Source organism: Panthera tigris, chromosome F2, assembly GCF_018350195.1.
Source record: "Panthera tigris isolate Pti1 chromosome F2, P.tigris_Pti1_mat1.1, whole genome shotgun sequence".
NCBI lineage: Eukaryota > Metazoa > Chordata > Mammalia > Carnivora > Felidae > Panthera > Panthera tigris.
In genome coordinates, this window is record NC_056676.1 from 47712037 (window position 1) to 47730883 (window position 18847).

The 18847-nt window shown below is 38.1% G+C and overlaps 1 protein-coding gene across 6 annotated transcripts in view; it reads right to left on the minus strand.

Annotated features, from left to right (window-relative positions):
* The window catches only part of UBR5 (ubiquitin protein ligase E3 component n-recognin 5), a 136807-nt gene that overhangs the window by 25316 nt on the left and 92644 nt on the right, over positions 1-18847 (minus strand). For all 6 annotated transcript variants that reach the window (XM_042972879.1, XM_042972881.1, XM_042972880.1 and 3 more), the window contains exons 26-41: positions 17437-17534; positions 16078-16226; positions 15468-15559; positions 14204-14350; positions 13990-14108; positions 13785-13911; positions 13566-13695; positions 12085-12245; positions 11724-11963; positions 7572-7695; positions 6856-6967; positions 5286-5417; positions 4293-4550; positions 3470-3738; positions 3088-3299; positions 283-513 (exon numbers count right to left, since the gene is read on the minus strand). In XM_042972879.1, coding sequence (XP_042828813.1) covers positions 283-513; positions 3088-3299; positions 3470-3738; positions 4293-4550; positions 5286-5417; positions 6856-6967; positions 7572-7695; positions 11724-11963; positions 12085-12245; positions 13566-13695; positions 13785-13911; positions 13990-14108; positions 14204-14350; positions 15468-15559; positions 16078-16226; positions 17437-17534 — 2601 coding nt within the window. The remainder of the gene's footprint in view (positions 1-282; positions 514-3087; positions 3300-3469; positions 3739-4292; positions 4551-5285; positions 5418-6855; positions 6968-7571; positions 7696-11723; positions 11964-12084; positions 12246-13565; positions 13696-13784; positions 13912-13989; positions 14109-14203; positions 14351-15467; positions 15560-16077; positions 16227-17436; positions 17535-18847) is intronic.

The window sequence follows — 18847 nt, forward strand, 5'->3', positions numbered from 1 at the left end:
ACATTAAAAAATAGTGAGGACTTACACAGACTCTAATAGAAAACATGACAAACTATCTCAGGCATAAAGCTTAACTAAATTCTTAGGTTTCCTGTTTTAAGCGAGGAGCAGCAATGGAGAAAGGGTGAACAGACTCAAACCCACTTTCCCAAATGAAACATTCCTATACTATTTTCTCTTTAGTTCACTGTTCTCTTCACTCCAAAAATCAGACAATATACTAAGTGACCACACTGAGCAAACAAGTATTTCCTAAACCAATCCCACGGCAAGTATGGATACCTTTTGCGTTCCAGTTGAGGTGTGTCCAATGTTGTCTGCTGATTCATTGCTTTAATCCAATATATAAGGGCTTGAAAAACATATGCCACATGCTTCAATGAGCAAACATCCAAAACTGGAAGAACATCAGAATGCTCATCATTATGAGACCGCATTAAAGACAGTGCATAATTTAGGAAGTCCCCTCGGGCAGACATCATTCCTTGACGGGCGCTAAGCAATGTGGCACGTCTGTAGGAGTAAAAAGAAATGAAAATGTTTAAAAAAAAAGAAAGCAAATGTGAAACTTACCATTATCATAAATATGCAAAATTAGGAACTGAGAATATCCGTAAATAAAAACTCCTTAACCCTGTGACTCTGCTTTAGAGATAAAAACATTATGCATGATTTACTGTCATGTACTTTATACAGGAAAGGAATTCTAGTGTCCTTTGGAAATGGACAAGGAACTCCTTCCCTACAGAAGACCCCAGTAGGTCTGGGGTAGGGTCCCCAAATCTATATTTCTAACAAGCTCCTAGGTGATGTTGATGCTGCTGTTCTGAGGATCACACTTTGAGAACCACTGTCTAACATGATACCAAAACACAAGCAACAAGAAAACACAGCACTAGACTTTATCAAAATTAAAAACATAGGTACTTCAAAGGATACCATCAAGAAAATGAAAACATACAAAAGGGGACAAAATTTCTGCAAGTCTGATAAGGAACTCAAGTCCAGAAAATGTTAAGTAACTCATACAACTCGATAACAAAAAGACAAGCCAATTAAAAAATGGGCAAAGGATCTAAATAGGCATTTCTCCGAAGATATACAAATGACCAATAAGCCCATGAAATGATGCACAACATTTAGCCATTAGGGAAATGCAAATCAAAATCAAAATTAGTTACCACTTCACACCCACTAGGATGGCTCAATTAAAAAAAAACAAAACAAACAAACAAAAAAAACCAAGAAACAAACAAACCACTAGTAACAAGTGCTAGCAAGGATTTAGAGAAATTAGAGGCCTCACATGTTGCTACTGCGAATGTAAAATGATGCAGCCACTTTGGAAAAGTCTGGCAGTTGCCCGAAAGTGTAACAGAGTTACATATGATCTAGCAATTCTACAACTAGGTATATTATCCAACATAACTGAAAACGTATCTATATAAAAACCTGTACACTAATGCTGACAGCCACATTATTCATTCACAAGTCAGAAAGATGAAAAACCCAACTTATGAATGGATAAAAATGTGGCACATCCATACAATGAAATATTACTAGAAAGTAACATATTGACTGATAATGCCAAACCTGATGAACCTTAAAACCATTATGCTAGGTAAGAAAGCTAGGCATAGAACACGACATATTGCATGATTCCGTCTATATGAAATGTCCAAAACAGGCAAATTTATAGAGACCAAGAATAGATCAGTGGTTGCTTAGGATGGGAAAGTAGGGCAAAATGGGAGGTGACCACTAGTAGGTATTTTTGTGGAGATGATAAAAATATTCCATAATTAACTGTGATGATGGTTGTGCAGCTCTGAATATATTCAAAAGTATGGAACTGTACACTTTAAATGGGTGAAACGTACATGAATTATATCTCAATAAGGTTATTATATTAGGGTGAGAGCCACAGTGAAGTAAAGGGAGAAGAACAAGTCACCAATCTAGATCTATTATCAGAACTCTGTTATTCGGGGAGTGACGAGCCTTACAAAGACAAGGCTTGTGTCTATTGGTGGAGCAGCCTTCCTAGGACAGGAAAGCAGAGGCCTCCCAAGTGGTCCAGATCTCTCTGCCAAGCATTCAATTTTGCCTTCTAGACATTTCCACCAAAACCTCTCTCAGCTCCTCAGTATTTTCAAAAGCCAAGTATGTCCATTCTACGGCTCTAGATTTTTCTCTTAATTTTCCTATTAGTTATTGAGAATCAAAGTCTAGCTGTAAATTCTGCCTCCTCCTGCTCTACCCCTCAACAAGGCCCTCCACTGTTAGATGATTTCAATGCTTCTCTCTCTCCTCCTTCCTGGCCTTCACCAGCCCCACTTAAATAAATCTATTACCTTTCAATGGCCAATTCCAACCATAATCTTGTTAAGGTTCCTAAGCAGTCTCCTAGGCCCTTGTCTTTCCCCTGTTATGATCCTCCCAAAGTAGCAAAGTTATTTCCCCTGAGCCAAAGCTAGAACCAAATCCTAGGACTCTGACCTCAGGTACCGGGCCCTTGCACTATATGGCACAGCCCCAGTGTTCAATGTTTGGGCTAATTCCTACTCCTGAAAAAGGTCATTTTATAACTGAAAGAAAGAAGACAACAAATACATAAAGAAATATACTTTAAATACAATTCAACAGACTGGGGGCTGTAGAAAAAGAAATTGGATTCGAGGAAATCAAAGAACAGCTTTGGTAATCCCACATACTTTCCTCTTCCCGAATACAAAATGCATTCATACTCAATCATGGTCAAAATCTTCCTATAAATACATGTCTTTCAAGGGACGGGGGAGGGAGGAGGGGAAGCTTGGAGGACAATGAAACAAGGATGTAGATCAACTACTTCAAAAATGAGAAGTATTTAGTATCAGATTCCTAACATATGAATGAATTTTGAAAAAAAAAGCTTGGATTATAAACTAACTTATTCTGCTTCAACCACACAACAATTTAAAAAGAAGTAATACACTTCCCCCCTTCAAAACAAAGTGAGGTCTAATGTAACAGCAATCAAAAAGCTCTAACTTCCTGGGATATAAGGGCTCTAACATTTAAGCATATATATTAAGAATTTCATACCGTCTGCCTTCAAGGGTTCGTAAACTAGCCTCTTCTCGTGCAGTCATCCTCTCTCTTCGAGCTGAATTCTGAGAAGCATGAAGAGGATGATTTGGATGTCCTGGATCACCAGCAGATGCTAATGCAGAACCATAACGTAATTGAGCTTCAGTAGAATCCATAATACTGACCATCCAGTTCCAAGTGGGAATAAGCTTTTCTTCTACATAATTCTATGAAGACCAAACTAAAATAGTTAAAACTATCCAAATCAAGTTAAATTTGATATATAGTAGTAATCTATAAACATTTAAATATCTGTAATGTTAATTCCTATTACATTGGAATTTTCATAATTGACATCCCAAAATTTATTTGGAGTAACTTTTCAATGTTTTCATACCTGTAAGTTTACTGCATCTTGATAAGTCAATTTCACAGCTGCTGGAATCTGAGAGTACACTAGGTGATTATACTTAGGAATAAGGCCCATCAAGTCCGAGATTTGTCTGATAACAATGCTGTAAGCCCTGGCTAAACTGCTCGCAGATGTTAAGTAGCTGCTGGCATTGCTAGCTTCCAAAGCAGCTGCTGCAGCAGCAGCACTCGTGCTGATGGTACCACTCCGGCGTAAATTTGAAGGATCAATATAAATCAAACCCGCTGAACTTGCTACAAAGGAAAAAGAACAACCACAACAAGCTGTCAGATGTTAATTGTGTTTCTCTAGCACTGTATATATTTAAAAGATCAACTGTTAACGGCAAATATGGTCACGGAGTGAAAAACGTGGTCTTAAACCACACTAATTTAAGGGAGGGCAATGATGAGAGAGACAAGAATTACTATAGTGTTCTCAACCAGATGCAATGTTGCTACTGCCCCTGCCCATAGAGGGACATTTGGCAATGTCTATAGACAGTTTTGGTTGTCACAATAGGGGGGTGGGGTTGGAGGAGAGACTGCTACTGGCATCTGATGCATAGAAGTCAAGGATACTTCTAAACATCCTATAATGCACAGTCACAAAGGATTATTCAGCCCAAAGTAACAATGGTACAGAGACTGAGAAACCTTGATATAATCATATGTGAATACTTTTTTGTATTTGAACTCAGTAAAACAATGAAGAACTATTATGAAACTACTTGATTTGTCTAGATGAACATACATAATTTTTAAAACCTACTTAAGCACTTTCGAGAATACCAAGTTTTCAGACTTGCCTGCTGGTGTGGATGTGCTGGAAGGGGCCGTGCTGGCTGCCCGCTGATGTTGGGTGTTGCGGACAGCCCACTGCATGGACCGGGGAGCTTGGGCAGCACCGTTGGCATGGGAGCTATTTGTGGTTCTCTCTAATGGCTCATCAAGCATAAAGGTCTCCTGTTCTATGTCATCACTTTGACTACTGCTGCTATCAGAGTCACTTGAGTCATTTGATTGCGAATCATCTTCAGAAAAGAAGGCAGGAACACTGCTTGCACCTAAATTTTTCATTTTTAAAACCAAAATCAATGTCAGTCTGTTGATACTTAACGTTTATTTATTTTTGAGACAGAGAGAGACAGAGCATGAACAGGGGAGGGGCAAAGAGAGAGGGAGACACAGAATTGGAAGCAGGCTCCAGGCTCTGAGCCATCAGCCCAGAGCCCGATGCGGGGCTCGAACTCACGGACCGCGAGATCGCGACCTGAGCTGGAGTTGGACGCCCAACTGACTGAGCCACCCAGGCACCCCTGTTGATATTTAAAACTACAGTGTACTCCGTCATTCAGGAAAATATTACATATATTAAACAGAATGCCAGGCTATACTCAATAGTCCACAAAACTCATCATAAAATAGTTTAATTACTGGGGTGCCTGGATGGCTCAGTCAGTTGAGCATCCAACTTTTGATTTCAGCTCAGGTCATGATCCTGGGATCATGGGATGGAGCCCTGTGTTGGGCTCCACACTGGGTGTGGCGTGGAGCCTGCTTAATTTCTCCCTCTCCCTCTCTCTCTTCCCCCCACTCTACTTCCCCCTCCCTCCCTCTCTCCTTCCCTCTGCTCCTTTCCCCTGCTCATGTGCTCTCTAAAATAAGGGAAAAAGGATAAAGTTATAAAAAAGCTTAGCCACCCCTTGTACAAATCATAAGTATAGTTTAACCATTTCATGCTGAATATAAATATGGCCTTAGTATAAGCAAGAAAGCTGGATAAGGAAAAGGTAACATACCTGCTTCCGAGCCAGCGGTTGCTGCTGTGACAACACTTCTACGCCCACTAGCATTATCTTGGTTGCTATGGTTACTTTCACTGTCACTTTCTGTTTCAGCTGCTGCTAACAAGTCCAGCTCCATGTCACTCCCTAGGAAATATATTTAAATAAGAAGGAGGGAAAAAAATATAAGCGCACTCTGGAACAGATAGGGTCTAATAAACCAGAATATCCTAAGTTAGCGGTGGGGGGGGGGGGGGGGGGGGAGGGAAAAGTGATTATTATTACAGTAAGCATAACTGCCTGCTTAGAAGGAGAAAAATGACTAGGCAAATTATGGTCCTCAGTAGACTATTACACAGCAATTCAAAATCTGTTCTGCACAACCTTAGGTAAGAAGGGTTGGGCAGGAGAACTTCCACCAATGGGTAGAACTCTGGGCTGGGACCACTGCTCCATTTTCATCTGTTTTACATATTGGGATTCCAAAAGAGGAAGGATGAAAGCTAAAAACGTCTATCTAGAATTTCATGGTATATACACATCAAAACATAAAATTATAAATTTGTGCAGTTTATTGTATGTCAATTACACCTCAACAAAGATGATCCCCAAAAGTCTATTCAATGGCTACTAGTAAGAATGGTTATGGTGGTAGCAAAAAGGCCAAAAGAATTAGTCAGTGGGGGGGAAAAAAAAAAAAAGGCACAAAAATTACACATACAGTATCTAAAAGACATGCATGGGAATGGGGCAGCAAAGGGGAAGGCTGAAAGTAAAAATACAAATTGTTAGGTCCAGGTGGGATTATGGGTCATTTGTTTTCCTTTTCTCTAATTTGCAAATATTTCCTAATATGATTATGACTATTTTAACTTCCTTATAAGAAAAGAGAAAGTTAGGGGCGCCTGGGTGGCTCAGTCGGTTAAGTGTCCAACTTCGGCTCAGGTCATGATCTCACTCACAGCTCATGGGTTTGAGCCCTGTGTTGGGCTCTGTGCTGAAAGCTCAGAGCCTGAAGCCTGCTTCGGATTCTGTGTCTCCCTCTCTCTCTGTGCCTCCCATGCTCACACTATGTCTCTGTCTCCTTCAAAAATAAACAAACATTTAAAAGAAAAGAAAAAGAAAAGAGAAAGTCAGGGGTGCCTGGGTGGCTCAGTTGGTTAAGCATCCAACTTCGGCTCAGGTCATGATCTCACGGCTCGTGAGTTTGAGCCCCATGTCTGGCTCTGTGCTGTCAGCCAGAGCCCGGAGCCTGCTTTGGATTCTGTGTCTCTGTCTCTCTCTGCCCCTCCCCCCCTCACACTCTCTCTCTCAAAAATAAACAAACGATACCAAAAAAATTTTTAAAGGAAAAAAAGGGTAAAGAAAGAGGATACATTATTTTATACATATAAATATATATGAGCATATACATATATATTTATAGGTGTGTAGCTGCTTCCTAAAATTTTGAAACAGATGCTACAGAATCCCTAGGCTGGAAATATGTTGAACATTACAGTCAAATGGGGCTTTTCTCTGTGTTAATATCCTTAAAGATACCTGATGTACTCATACTGAATAATTTCTCAAATAACCTGCATACCGTCTTCATCATGCTCATCATGTTGTCCCTCTGCCTCAGCATTTTCTTCCCCATGTTCTTCCTGTTCATCATGATGATCCTCTTCTCCAGCCACACCCTCCACCACCTCAACCTAAATCCAGAATCTCATTTGTAGACAATCAAAGTACATAATAAACCCACAACTCTACCAGTGTTCCTCCACAGCAACGTAAACTTAAATACAAAGATCGCTAACTACAGAGAATATTAGCAATCAAGAGTTTGAAAATCGTTGGCTAGTGACAACGTGCAATCAAAAATTATGTCAGATATCCTAAAATTTGTAATTGTCGTCCCTGTGCAGAACCTTAAAATTAATAGTTTAATAACTGGATGGAAAGTGTATGTTTTTTTTTAACTTCCACAGTAATAAAATTTACCTAATGAATATACAGTATCCATTCTGCCTTCAAATACATTGCACAAAACTGCTAAAACTTTTTTTAACATTGAGGATAGCCTTTCTATTAACCCTAAGTAAAAAGCAAGCTTCTGTTTCCAGTTTTGTATTATCCACTAAATCAAGGATTTAAATTAAAGTATTTTTAACACATACAACCACAAATGAGAACACATAACAAAACTCTAAACGTTAGAAGCAAACACATGTAATGGTAGTAAACTACTATTAGTGAAACTTCTTCCCTCCCAAATAAAAGCGTCTCCTCTACCACAATTAAAACAATTACAACCACCTCTTCCACGTCTGCTGAAACAATGTCATCCTGTTCTTCATCTCTGCCCCGAACAGGCTGCGACTGGCTGATGCGCCTCTGCTGTGGGTTCCGGATGATGTAAGAAGACTGAGACTGACTGGAGCTGTGGAGAATCAGGAGCTTATGAGGCCACTGCTGCCACACGGCACACTTTTTATGCTTCTCAGTGTCATTCGGTGTGACCCACTTACTAGGATGTTATTTTAAATCTGACCTAAAAATTCTTGGAAACTAATAATCCATAGATCAGAAAAGATGGACCCCAGAGAAATTCATTTTACCATAGAGATTTAACTTAGAAACCTCAGAATTATTTCTACTTTTCTGTAAGTCATTTCATATTTGTTAATGCACATAACTGAAGCACATGAGTCCTTCCCATTGAAATAATCTCCAGGAAGTATTTTTCCTTCTCCACTGCCTTCAGTAACAACAGTCCTCAACTTCCAAAGGCTCCGACAGCAGCATTCATCCATTAACAAAGTATGAATGGTGGTGATAAGTATGCTTATTACAAGTGATCTACTCTTCTAAGAGATCTGACATGACCTACTTTGCATCAGCTTATTAACCACTGACTTGTATGTAGAGGGAAAACATTAGTTGAAAAGTATGAATTTGAAAATAGAATCATAACAAAAGGTGGGTGGCCAAAAAGTTCTACTTCCTTAAAAATCTGCCTTGGAAACAAACAGCCAAGAAAAGACAGATGCCTCCATTATAAAAGGAAGGGGAGAATGACAGAATGCAGCTTAAAATGCAGGTCAGAGATCAGAAGATGGTTGTTAAATAATCCTATGACCTACTATTATCCTTTATTTACAAATTAAGAAATGTTAAAGACCTTTAAACGTGTTTACACTGATCCTGTTCTTTCCTCACCTCAGCTGCTCTTAGAAATAAGAATCAAACCAGTTACACATGAAGAATCCACTCAAACTCTCCACCTTCAAATACACAAGTAGTCTCAATATAGCGTTTAATACTAGAAATTTAAGTAACTGGTTCTTCACAGAGCCAGTGAATTACAAAACATATGAGGAAGCTCAAAGAAAATCTGAAGAGATAAAAAGGGTATTTCCAAACTAAGATTTCAATATTTCCAGTATTAAAAGATAAAAGTCAACATTGTGTAAAGCCACAATTAATTAGTATTCCTTAAAAAGAAAAAAAAAAAATCCTGGAACAAACATCCACAAGATCTATCGTCCCCTCGAAGAACATTAAGGAGTTATGCACTTAGTATGTATAATACTAATAACACCCAAAATATATGATACCCCCCATTCAGTTTTCTTCATACCACGATTCAACTTTTTTCCCACTAGACTGCCTGGCACAACTATAGTCCTGAAGCCCTGTCTAACAGGAGTTGTTAAAATACTTCCAAATTTTGGGAACTTCTAGTTTCAGCAATTTGCCAACTGAAGAGAAATCCCTCTTGGTGCAGAACACCTAAATACATTAAATATTTAAAAACAAAGCACAACTATCCTGGTGATAAAGGGAAACAATTGTACTGAATAAGCTTGAGAGCAATGGTGCCATCATTAACACCAAAGCCATCTGCTGATGTCTCTTAGGCAAGAAGGGTTCCAAGGAGCCACAGATTTCACAGGAGACAGTCTGGAGTATAAAGCTTCTACAGCATAGAAATCTGTTCTGTCCCCCCCACATAAATAAAGCCAAACATAAATCGGGAAAGGGTAACCTACTTCAAGAGACTTACCTATCTATATTAGCCACGGCTGGATGGGGCAGGAAAAATATCTCTTCAGAGAACTTTTTGTGGTGGTGGTGGTTTTATTTTTGAAGGAGGGTGAGAGCATGGTGGGGAGGGGCAGAGAGAGAGAAAGGGAGACAGAGGTTCTGAAGCAGGCTCCATGCTTACAACAGAGAGTCCAATGTGGGGCTCAAACTAACGACTTGTGAGATCACAGACCTAATCCAAAGTCAGACACTTAACCAATGAGCCACCCAGGTGCCCCTCTTCAGGGAACTTCTAATTACAAACCTGCGCTCATGAAAGTTTAGGACTTCAATTTGTACTGTAAGGTATGGTGGGTTTGTGATGATTAATCCAAAGTCTCAACACTATCAATAAGGACCAAACAGCAATTATCTCCCCTTACAGTGCCATCTAATATTCAGGAATATAGGAAAAAGGTAAATATCCATCTAGAATTATCTCTACATATGTTTAAACTTTAATCACTGTACGACCTTGGACAAGTAACCTGAGTCTCATATTCTTCACTTTTAAAATTAGGATGATAGTGGTTATCTATGAGTTATTGGGAAGATTAAAACAGGTGATGCATTTACAACGCTTAAAAGTTCCTAGTTCATATTAAAATTTCAGTTAACAATTTTTGTATGAGGCATGGAGACAGAGAAACAGGTTGGTTAATAAGGACATTAAGAGTTTTAAAGAGGTGAAGGGAAGGGACAGAAGAAGGAAAAATACTAAACTCAAAACTTTACGTTCAGTGGAGTGATAATGTACCACCTACCACCCCACACAAGGGAAATCGCAGAGACTAGTCAAATGTGTACTTTTTACTTAAGACATGCCTGAAACACTGATCAAAATACATCCTTACAAGAGGGAGTGATTGTACCGTATAATAATGAAGGACTTTTACATTCTATCAACAGTTGAAGAAAACATTACACTATTATCTTTCTTGATGATCCAATGAGATCTCCTTCTGGGAAGACATGACAGACTGAATCAATCAAGGGGGATAAAGTGGAGAGCTGAAGAATGCACAATACTTAAATAAAGAGCCTAAGAAGCAGGGCAAAGGGACACAAAAATCTTGATACTTAGTAAGAACAGGCTGATGGGCACTTTTTAAAGTGAAGATCACCCCAAAAATCTTTTCAACAGATAAAAAGTGTTTATGTTCCGGAACATAAACACAAAGTAATACCACTTAAGTAACCAGGGAGCTCCTCACAGGGCTATCAGGCTCAGCAGACATCATATGGCGCCCAAGCAGATTTTGCTAACAGAATCACTGGATAATGGGGTATGTTTAGCAAGTCTGAAAATATACAGCTTGATTCGTAACCATTTCCAGCAAATCCTGAAAGCCTATCAGTGACAAAGCTACCATGAGAAAGCTTTGACAGACAAACCTGGACTTACATTTCAGGGTATCCTAGGAGACCTGACAATAAAGGAAAAGCTGGGATACATACTGGCACATGGAATAATGAGAACAGTGAGAGAGCAGATACTGAACACATCAACTCAGATGAAACCCAGGAATGAAGTCTAGGGAAATTGTGCTAAATTTAGTAAGGAAGGCGTGCCTTAGTATCACAGAGATGTTTTCCAGGAAAGAAGAAGAGGGTCTTTAAGTCCCAAAGATCTTCATTAAACATCATTATGATTACACACAGGAACAGAATCAGACGTGAGAAAGCCAAATAAACAAATATTTGCTAAAGATCACTATAGCCCTCCAACTCAAAAGTATGACCGCTAAACCGTGAGCACACTGGCACTACCTGAGAGTTTATAACAAATACAGAACCTCAGGCCCCACCCAGACCTCCAAAATCTGCCTCTGCATTTTAATAAAATCCCCAAGTAATTTGCATGCACATTTAATCAAGCACTGTGCTAAGAGACACCAAAACGTCTCAGTTTCTAAACATTCTGACTCAACAAGGTTACAGTCTAGTTACCAATGGGAAAGATAAATAAAATTTAAAAAATAAATAATCTTAAACTAGAAATATTAAGTTGATGAATTGTTTTAGCTCTCTCCTAGACAATATGGTTGTTGTTGAGAATAACAACCTGCCCGCCCCCTAGACAGGAAGTATGTCTACAGAAGTCTGAACTTTCTTACCAGATTACTTTGTTGGCATAATAAAAACAGTGCTTTTCCAACCAAAAATAAAACCCACAACTATAAGCCTATTACCTTAGATGTGTAGGCACCATGTATAATTTTTCAAGTGCTCTCACAGGTTTCAAACAAAATAAAATCTTTACCATTTGTTACATAAACGATCATGGACCCCTCCAGAGTGCTTATAGAAAGGTTTAGTAAGCCAAACGTGACATTTCCAAAGAAAGAATTAGTTAGAATCTGTTACCAGATAGAAACTTACCTGCTAGACTGATCAGATGATGGTCGTGGTGGCAGTGGTTCCACGGAGAACAGTTCTTCACTGCCTTGCATGGCATCTATGCTAGTACTAGCCAGAGTGAAAGGTGCAGTCGGGCGAGCGATCCCCATTCTGACAGGAACAATCAGCGACTCTGCTACATTGCACAGTTCTTCTACAGCGTAAGGTAGCAGTGCTTGGAATACACGCTTGCATTTTCCAATTGGCTGCGGAATAAAGTTACTGAAGCAAAAGGAAAAAACAGGAATCTTTTATGAAATCTTTTCATACACACAATGTTATCATTATCACAAAAAATGTGTGTAAAGTGATAGAAAAGCTCGGATCAAAAAGGATGTCTTACTTTTTCTTTTTGGATGAAGCCATTTCCACACTAAGAATGACAAAAACTCTTGCCACTGAACGCAAAAACCTCATTGTCACAGCAATAGCTTCTTCTCTACGTCCAGGTGTGTATTTGTTTTGGAGTTCTTTCACGAGTGTACCTAGTAGAGTATCTAAAAGCTTTAAAAATTGTGATAACTCTATTAATGCTGAGACATCTCTTAAGATGTTTGGACATTTATAAAGCAAAAAGTTCAAACACCTTTTCAATATTACCATTTCATAATAAAAATCTCAAAATAAATTTTACCAAAACACTTCTAGTATCACTGATTAATTTATGCCCATGCCTACCATGTCTTTGACCTACAGTAGGCCTCGAATGTCTGACTTCCGTTTTGAGTCTTCTAGTTCTATGTGTATCATACATAGAAAAATAACAAATACATCAAATCAGAGAAAGAATAATTTCACTCACTATAGGGTACATATGGAAACAGCAAAGTAGTTTCAAATATTTATATTAATAAGTTCATAATCCCATCCCTCTCACTTAACCATTTTTATTGTTACTTTCTCGGTCTCATTTCTATGCATCATCTATCATATACATATTAATTATAGAGACCATCCAATTTCATGTTATTTGGGGGTTTTCAAATGTTACTTAAAATAACCTTTATTTCTAAGCTGCCGCATTACATTTCAGCAAGTGGCTGGGCTATAATTTGATTCAATAATCTATTATTGGCTCCATCAAGTATTTCTTTTCTATATTTTTTATTATTCTGTAACATGATTTTTTTTCTCATGTCACAAATTATTTCTTTATGATAAGTCGAAGGGCACGGATTTTCTTTCTTCTTTTAAATGTTTATTTATTTTTGAAAGAGAGAAAGAGAACACGAGGGAGGGACAGAGAGAGGGGAGGACAGAAGATCCGAAGCGGGCTCCATGCTGACAAGTCAAGAGCCCGATGTGGCTCAAAACTATGAACCGTGAGATCATGACCTGAGCTGAAGTTGGACACTTAACCGACTGTGCTACCCAGGCGCCCCAGAGGGCACTGACATTCCTATGGCTTGTGATATTATTGCCAAGTTGTTTTCTAAAAGAATACCAATGCAATGCCACCCGATCAGTGTCTGAATGTGTTCTTTTTCCCATAACCTCACCAGCACTAGGTTTTAGGATTTATATTCTAATTTCAGAGCAAAAAGGAGTACTTAAAAAAAAAAACATTTGCACTGAGTCAATTTTGAACACTGCCCCATACATTTTAATATACTGTTATATTTTTAGCACATTTTAGGATTTTTGTTTAGAATGAAAGGAGTTTCTGTGTTGAGATATTTAAATCACCCCCAAATTCCATTCCCCTGAATGTACTGTGTAATTAGATCTTATCAGTACTTAGGAGGTTGGATCAATAAAATTATGGGAAACTAAGTCAGAAAACATTCTTTTATGTACTTGTAAACAAACCTCCAAAGAACTTACCAAAATATCTGCTGTACACTTGACTATAAGGCAATGAGTGAAACAGTCCAGCCGAATGGTGCCACTTTGCTGATTGAGGTAAACTTGCTCTTCTGGCAAAAGATGGCCTATCCTACTGCTGGCACTGAGACTTGAGGGGGAAGGAAAGACAATGCATTGTAATCACCTCCATTAACAGGGGAAATACATAAATCTAAAACGTTTTTAATGAATACATACGGGTCTTTATTCTCCTGTGAGCCAAACATAATCATAGATTTCAAAGCATTCCAATCCTGTAGAACACGCTCCAATGCAAGCTGGGCAAACCTTGGGGGCTCTAAATCATGATCAGGCATATCTGAATCTAAGCAGAAAAAGAAACAGTGGGTAAGACAAAAATAAAATCTTTTTTATATGTGTCACAATTGTCAGACTCACCCACCTTCAGGATTGGCTGTTTTTCTATTACGATCCTCCCTGATCCGAGGAGGTCTGTACTGGCAGTGCTCTACTGTCTGCCTTGCAACTGTCTGCACTAAAAACAGTAAGAGGTGCTCTCCCCTGCAAAATGGAACATCATTGTGAGCAGGGAGAGGGGGAGGGCTACTCAGATGTGCTGTGTTTTTCCAATTTATGTCCTAAAAAACCCCACTTGCCTGCTGTTTGGCAGAGTGACCAGATTAGTGGCAGTGAGTAGGCGATAAAGTAGATCAAGACGAGCAGATTTCTGTCCAGCAATTAGAGTTTTACACTTACATTTCTCCCAACAATCACAATACGCTGTTGGTGATGTCCGTTTGAGTCTAGAAAGAATTCATACACAAGTACAAAAAACAAAATTAAAAAAAAAAAAAAAAACAAAACCACAAACATCTCTATTGAAATCATGGAGATATAACTTACTGACCCAAGATAGAACCCTTGTTAATATTTAAATGCAAAGTGTAATAATTCTTAAAGCATACTTAACTACAAGTATTACTTAGTGGCATGAAGTCTACAGAGCAACTCTCCTGAGGGATCTTGTAATGATTTGAATATAGTCACGTCTTCCAGAACATCTTCCTTAATTCCCTATAGCCCCCATTCAGTGTAAGTGGTCCTCCTATGTGCATCTAATGAGCCCTAAAACCCTTATGAGCAAATGTTTCTTGCTTGTGTCCCCTGATAGGACTGTAAACCCTGCAAGGACAGAGACTCCCTTGTCCACCACCACCCAAATATCTAGTGTGTAACAGCACTTACTAAGCAATCAATGAATAGATTCACTTTTAGATGTTTAAATTAAGGAAGAAAAACATATTAGCCAAAGTTCTTTTAATAAAAGTAATAAATAAGCACCAATGCAATATCTATAAACATTTTCTACTTGTCCTGTATAATCATTTATTTTAAAGCACAATAGATGGTTTTTACAAACCAATTCTCTGTTAACCATAACATCTACATATCTGTGGCACAATTATAGCTGATATCCCTGCTGAGACTCTAAGGCACTGCAAATGTTCATGCTGGAGTATTTTATTGCTTCTTAAGTCTGTGAAAATTAACACACTAGCCATGGTAACTCTATTGCTGGATGAAAGGTTATTACATTCACTTTAAGAAGTAAATAAAGCACAGGCCAAACATTCACCATTTTTCACTTAATACCTGTTATGATCTCCTGCTAGGAGACCCTACTATAGACTGAGACTCTGGAGAGAGAATAAAGACAAAAGCAAATGAACAACATTTCAAAGTACACTTTAAATCAAGAACCACATTTTAATAAATAAACTGGCTTAAAGAGAACAACTTGAGAAAACCTTATGCTTCCTGAAAAATGAAATAAAACATTATCTTGGTATAGATTATTTTAACACAGCAATATGAATCTAAGCAGTTTATATAATTAAAGAAAACTAGAACTGTACTCACTTGCAATCATGACCTTTATGACAGACTCTTGCACATTCTGTACAACAACAGAGTGACTCCAGCAAGCCACAAGTTCGACACTCAAAAATATCCTACAATTAGAAGGGTTTATTTCTTAGAAGAATATAATGTACATTTCATTAGCTTAATTATTTCTAGTATTTTCTGAAGTCCATCACCATGAAAGCAGAGCAAAGCTAATGTGCTATGGAAACAGAATCATAAACGGGTACAGCACTGGAGGTACAACGAATGGAAATCAAATATTTATCAGTAGGGAAAAAATAATTCCTATCACCACCCCCAAAAAGGTGCTATAGCTATAAAATCTGTGTCAGGAGCTGTGAATCAAATTATGCTACTGCGTGAAGATTTCTAATTTTCGTGATATCTAATAACTAATTTAATGATCATCTCCTTTGCCTCACTTATTTGGGAATAAAAATTATTTTTCTTTGGAGAATTTTATAACTCAGAATAAAAAGAAATATCAGACTCACAATTCCAGAGCTAAGAACTATAGAACTGTAATTCTAGTAATGGTGAAAGGGGAAAAAAGAAAAGAATACCTGAAGACAGCATAAATACAAAGAAGTCTAAAACGGCCTACCTGGTTAATGTGCTCTGCTCCTGTCCATGTAAAACTGCAGGTATCATTACAACATAACACATATAAGGGTGAGTCATCAGGGTTGGTACCTGATGGGCAAACCATTCCCATAAATACATCTTCCTCTTTTTCACTCGAGGATACTTCAGCTAAAAAGATTAAGAACACAGTAGTTCACATACCAAGATAGGCCTTAATCACAATCAGCTACTGCTTTACTCAAATGCAAAAGCTCTAACATTTACACAGTATAAATCAAAACTACTATATATTAATTTTAAAAACTGAAATACAGGGTGCCTGAGTGGCTCAGTTGGTTGGGCATCTGACTCCGGCTCGGGTCATGATCTCCTGGTTACTGAGTTCAAGCCCCGCATCAGGCTCTTGTGCTGACAGCTCAGAGGATGGAGCCTGCTTCGGATTCTGTCTCCCTCTCTCTGCTCCTCCCCCATGCACTCGCGCACGCTCTCTCTTGCTCTCTCAAAAATAAATATACGTTAAAAAAAAAAACCCAAAACTGATACACAAGTCAACATGCAAGGAAATCCAGTCAGTTCTGGTGCAAAATAAAGCAAACTGTAATTATATCATAACCACGTGACAACAATACACCACACCTCAGCTGAATACACAGCTCTATGTTATGCAGTTAAGATTCAAGTTCTAGCTCTATTTAATAAATTATAGACAATCACATAAATTTTAGAGTCTTCTAAAGGCTGGGTGTAGGAACTGATATTCCTTACTGCTTTCTATTAAGCAAGAATTCCAAGTCAGAAGGAAGAACAATAAGAAATCTGGCCTATTATTTCCATAAATTTGTATCATGATCAACAGTTAACCGCTGGCAGGTTCTATCAGTAACCCATCTTTATTTTCAAAAGATCAGTCATGGGACACCTGGGTCACTCAGCTGGTTTAAGCACCTGACTCTTGATTTTGGCTCAGGTCATGTCACGGTTCAGGAGAGCAAGCCCTGTACTGGGCTCTATACTAACAGCACAGAGCCCACTTGGGATTCTCTTTCCTTCTCTCTGCCCCTCCCCTAACTCCCCATTCTCTGTCTCAAAATAAATAAACATTAAAAAGAAACTCATTACGTTACCCATCATGCATTTTTTTTAATTTAAAAACTTATACCAGCTGTTTTTTGGTGGAAAGTTCGAAAATACAATATACTTGAAAAAGGTACAAACATGAATTTTACACACACAAATACACAAAAGAATTATCTTGATAGCTTCTACTCAATTATTTCATCATGCAAAAATTAGGTTTGATTAATTGTATAATAAATGTAGAAAAGAATCTTTTCAAATTAAAAAATAAACAACTCTTTTAGGACTTGTAATAAATTACCTTTTGCAATTTTCTGGGCTGTTTCTAAGATGGTAATTGCAGCTGGATAAGCTCGGCCACTTACAGCTGACATAAATGGGGTCATCCCTCTTGCGTCCCTAAAATGAGAAAAATTATGCATAAAAATATTAATTTTTAAATATTTCCTTTCTTCATTATAAAAGAAATGTTCAAGATGAAGCAAAAAAGTCGTTTTGTTGTATTAAATAACGTCCTACCACTCAAAGGAAATCCCTGGTGGTATTTTCTAGTCTCCTATTACCACATGTAAAAAAGGAAGCCCCTCTCTAAGAATCCTTGTCTCTCTCAACCATGCTCTCCTTTCTTGGTCTTAGTGACATTAAAGAATAAATCAGCAGGGGCTCTAGAGTCAGACTAATATTTTCTAGATGTGGTGATGATAACAGGCTCTATCTCATACAATTGTGATGAGGATTAAGCCAATTGTTACTTAAAAGCTTTTCATTTGCTTAGCAAATAAAATGTACTCAATAAATGTTAGCTATTTTTATGTATTTTCTCTTAAAAATGTACCTTCAATATTCTTCACTGAATTTCTATTCCCTCCTGGATCCTTTGCAATTCCCCAAATTTAGTCCTCAACCACCTGTGCCTCTCTCTCTCTGATCCACCAAACTACCATAGAACTACCACTTCTATGATGATAACACAGTTCAAACATCTACACTTGCTTACTTGGTAAGTCTACTTAGGATTTCCCAGTGATACTGCACTTTCAAAATGTCTAACAACTAAAATCACCTTTCTCCCCAAACCCACTCTCTACCTATGTCGGCCAACAGCATCACTGTTCCTGGGAACTAAGACAAAAAATCTGGATTCTTCATGAAGTCCCCCTTCTAACTCAATTTTTTGCTCTTGCATCTAATCCCTTTTTTCCATTTTCCAGTTCAGTTTATTGTAACACATATACTAAAGGCAACAGGTAGACATAAAAAAACAAAGCCTCAACTCCAGTCTCTACTCTTACCTATTTTACTCCTTTTTTTATGCCACCATCACATTATTATTCTTATAAACCCACTTTGATACTATTATAGTCTAACCAAAGCCATCTGAGGATTCAAGCCCAAAGAATAGAGACCAAAGTGGTGGCTTTAACCTACTTCTTCAGATTCAGTGGCTATTGTTCTCTTCTAATCCTCCACTTCTAATCAGATGCATCACTGTTTCCTTAAGTATTTATACTTCTCCATTTTTATGTTGTTGCTCACTCTTCTCCCTACCTATTCCCCCAGCTTCATACTACCTCCCTGCTCAGATAAGAATGAGCCAGCTGAGAATAAAATCCTCTACATCTTTACTAGCCAGGAGGATTTTACCAAAATTTACTTTCTTTAGCTTATATTATTAAAGCAAACTCCAACCACCCACACCTAGGATTGGAGGG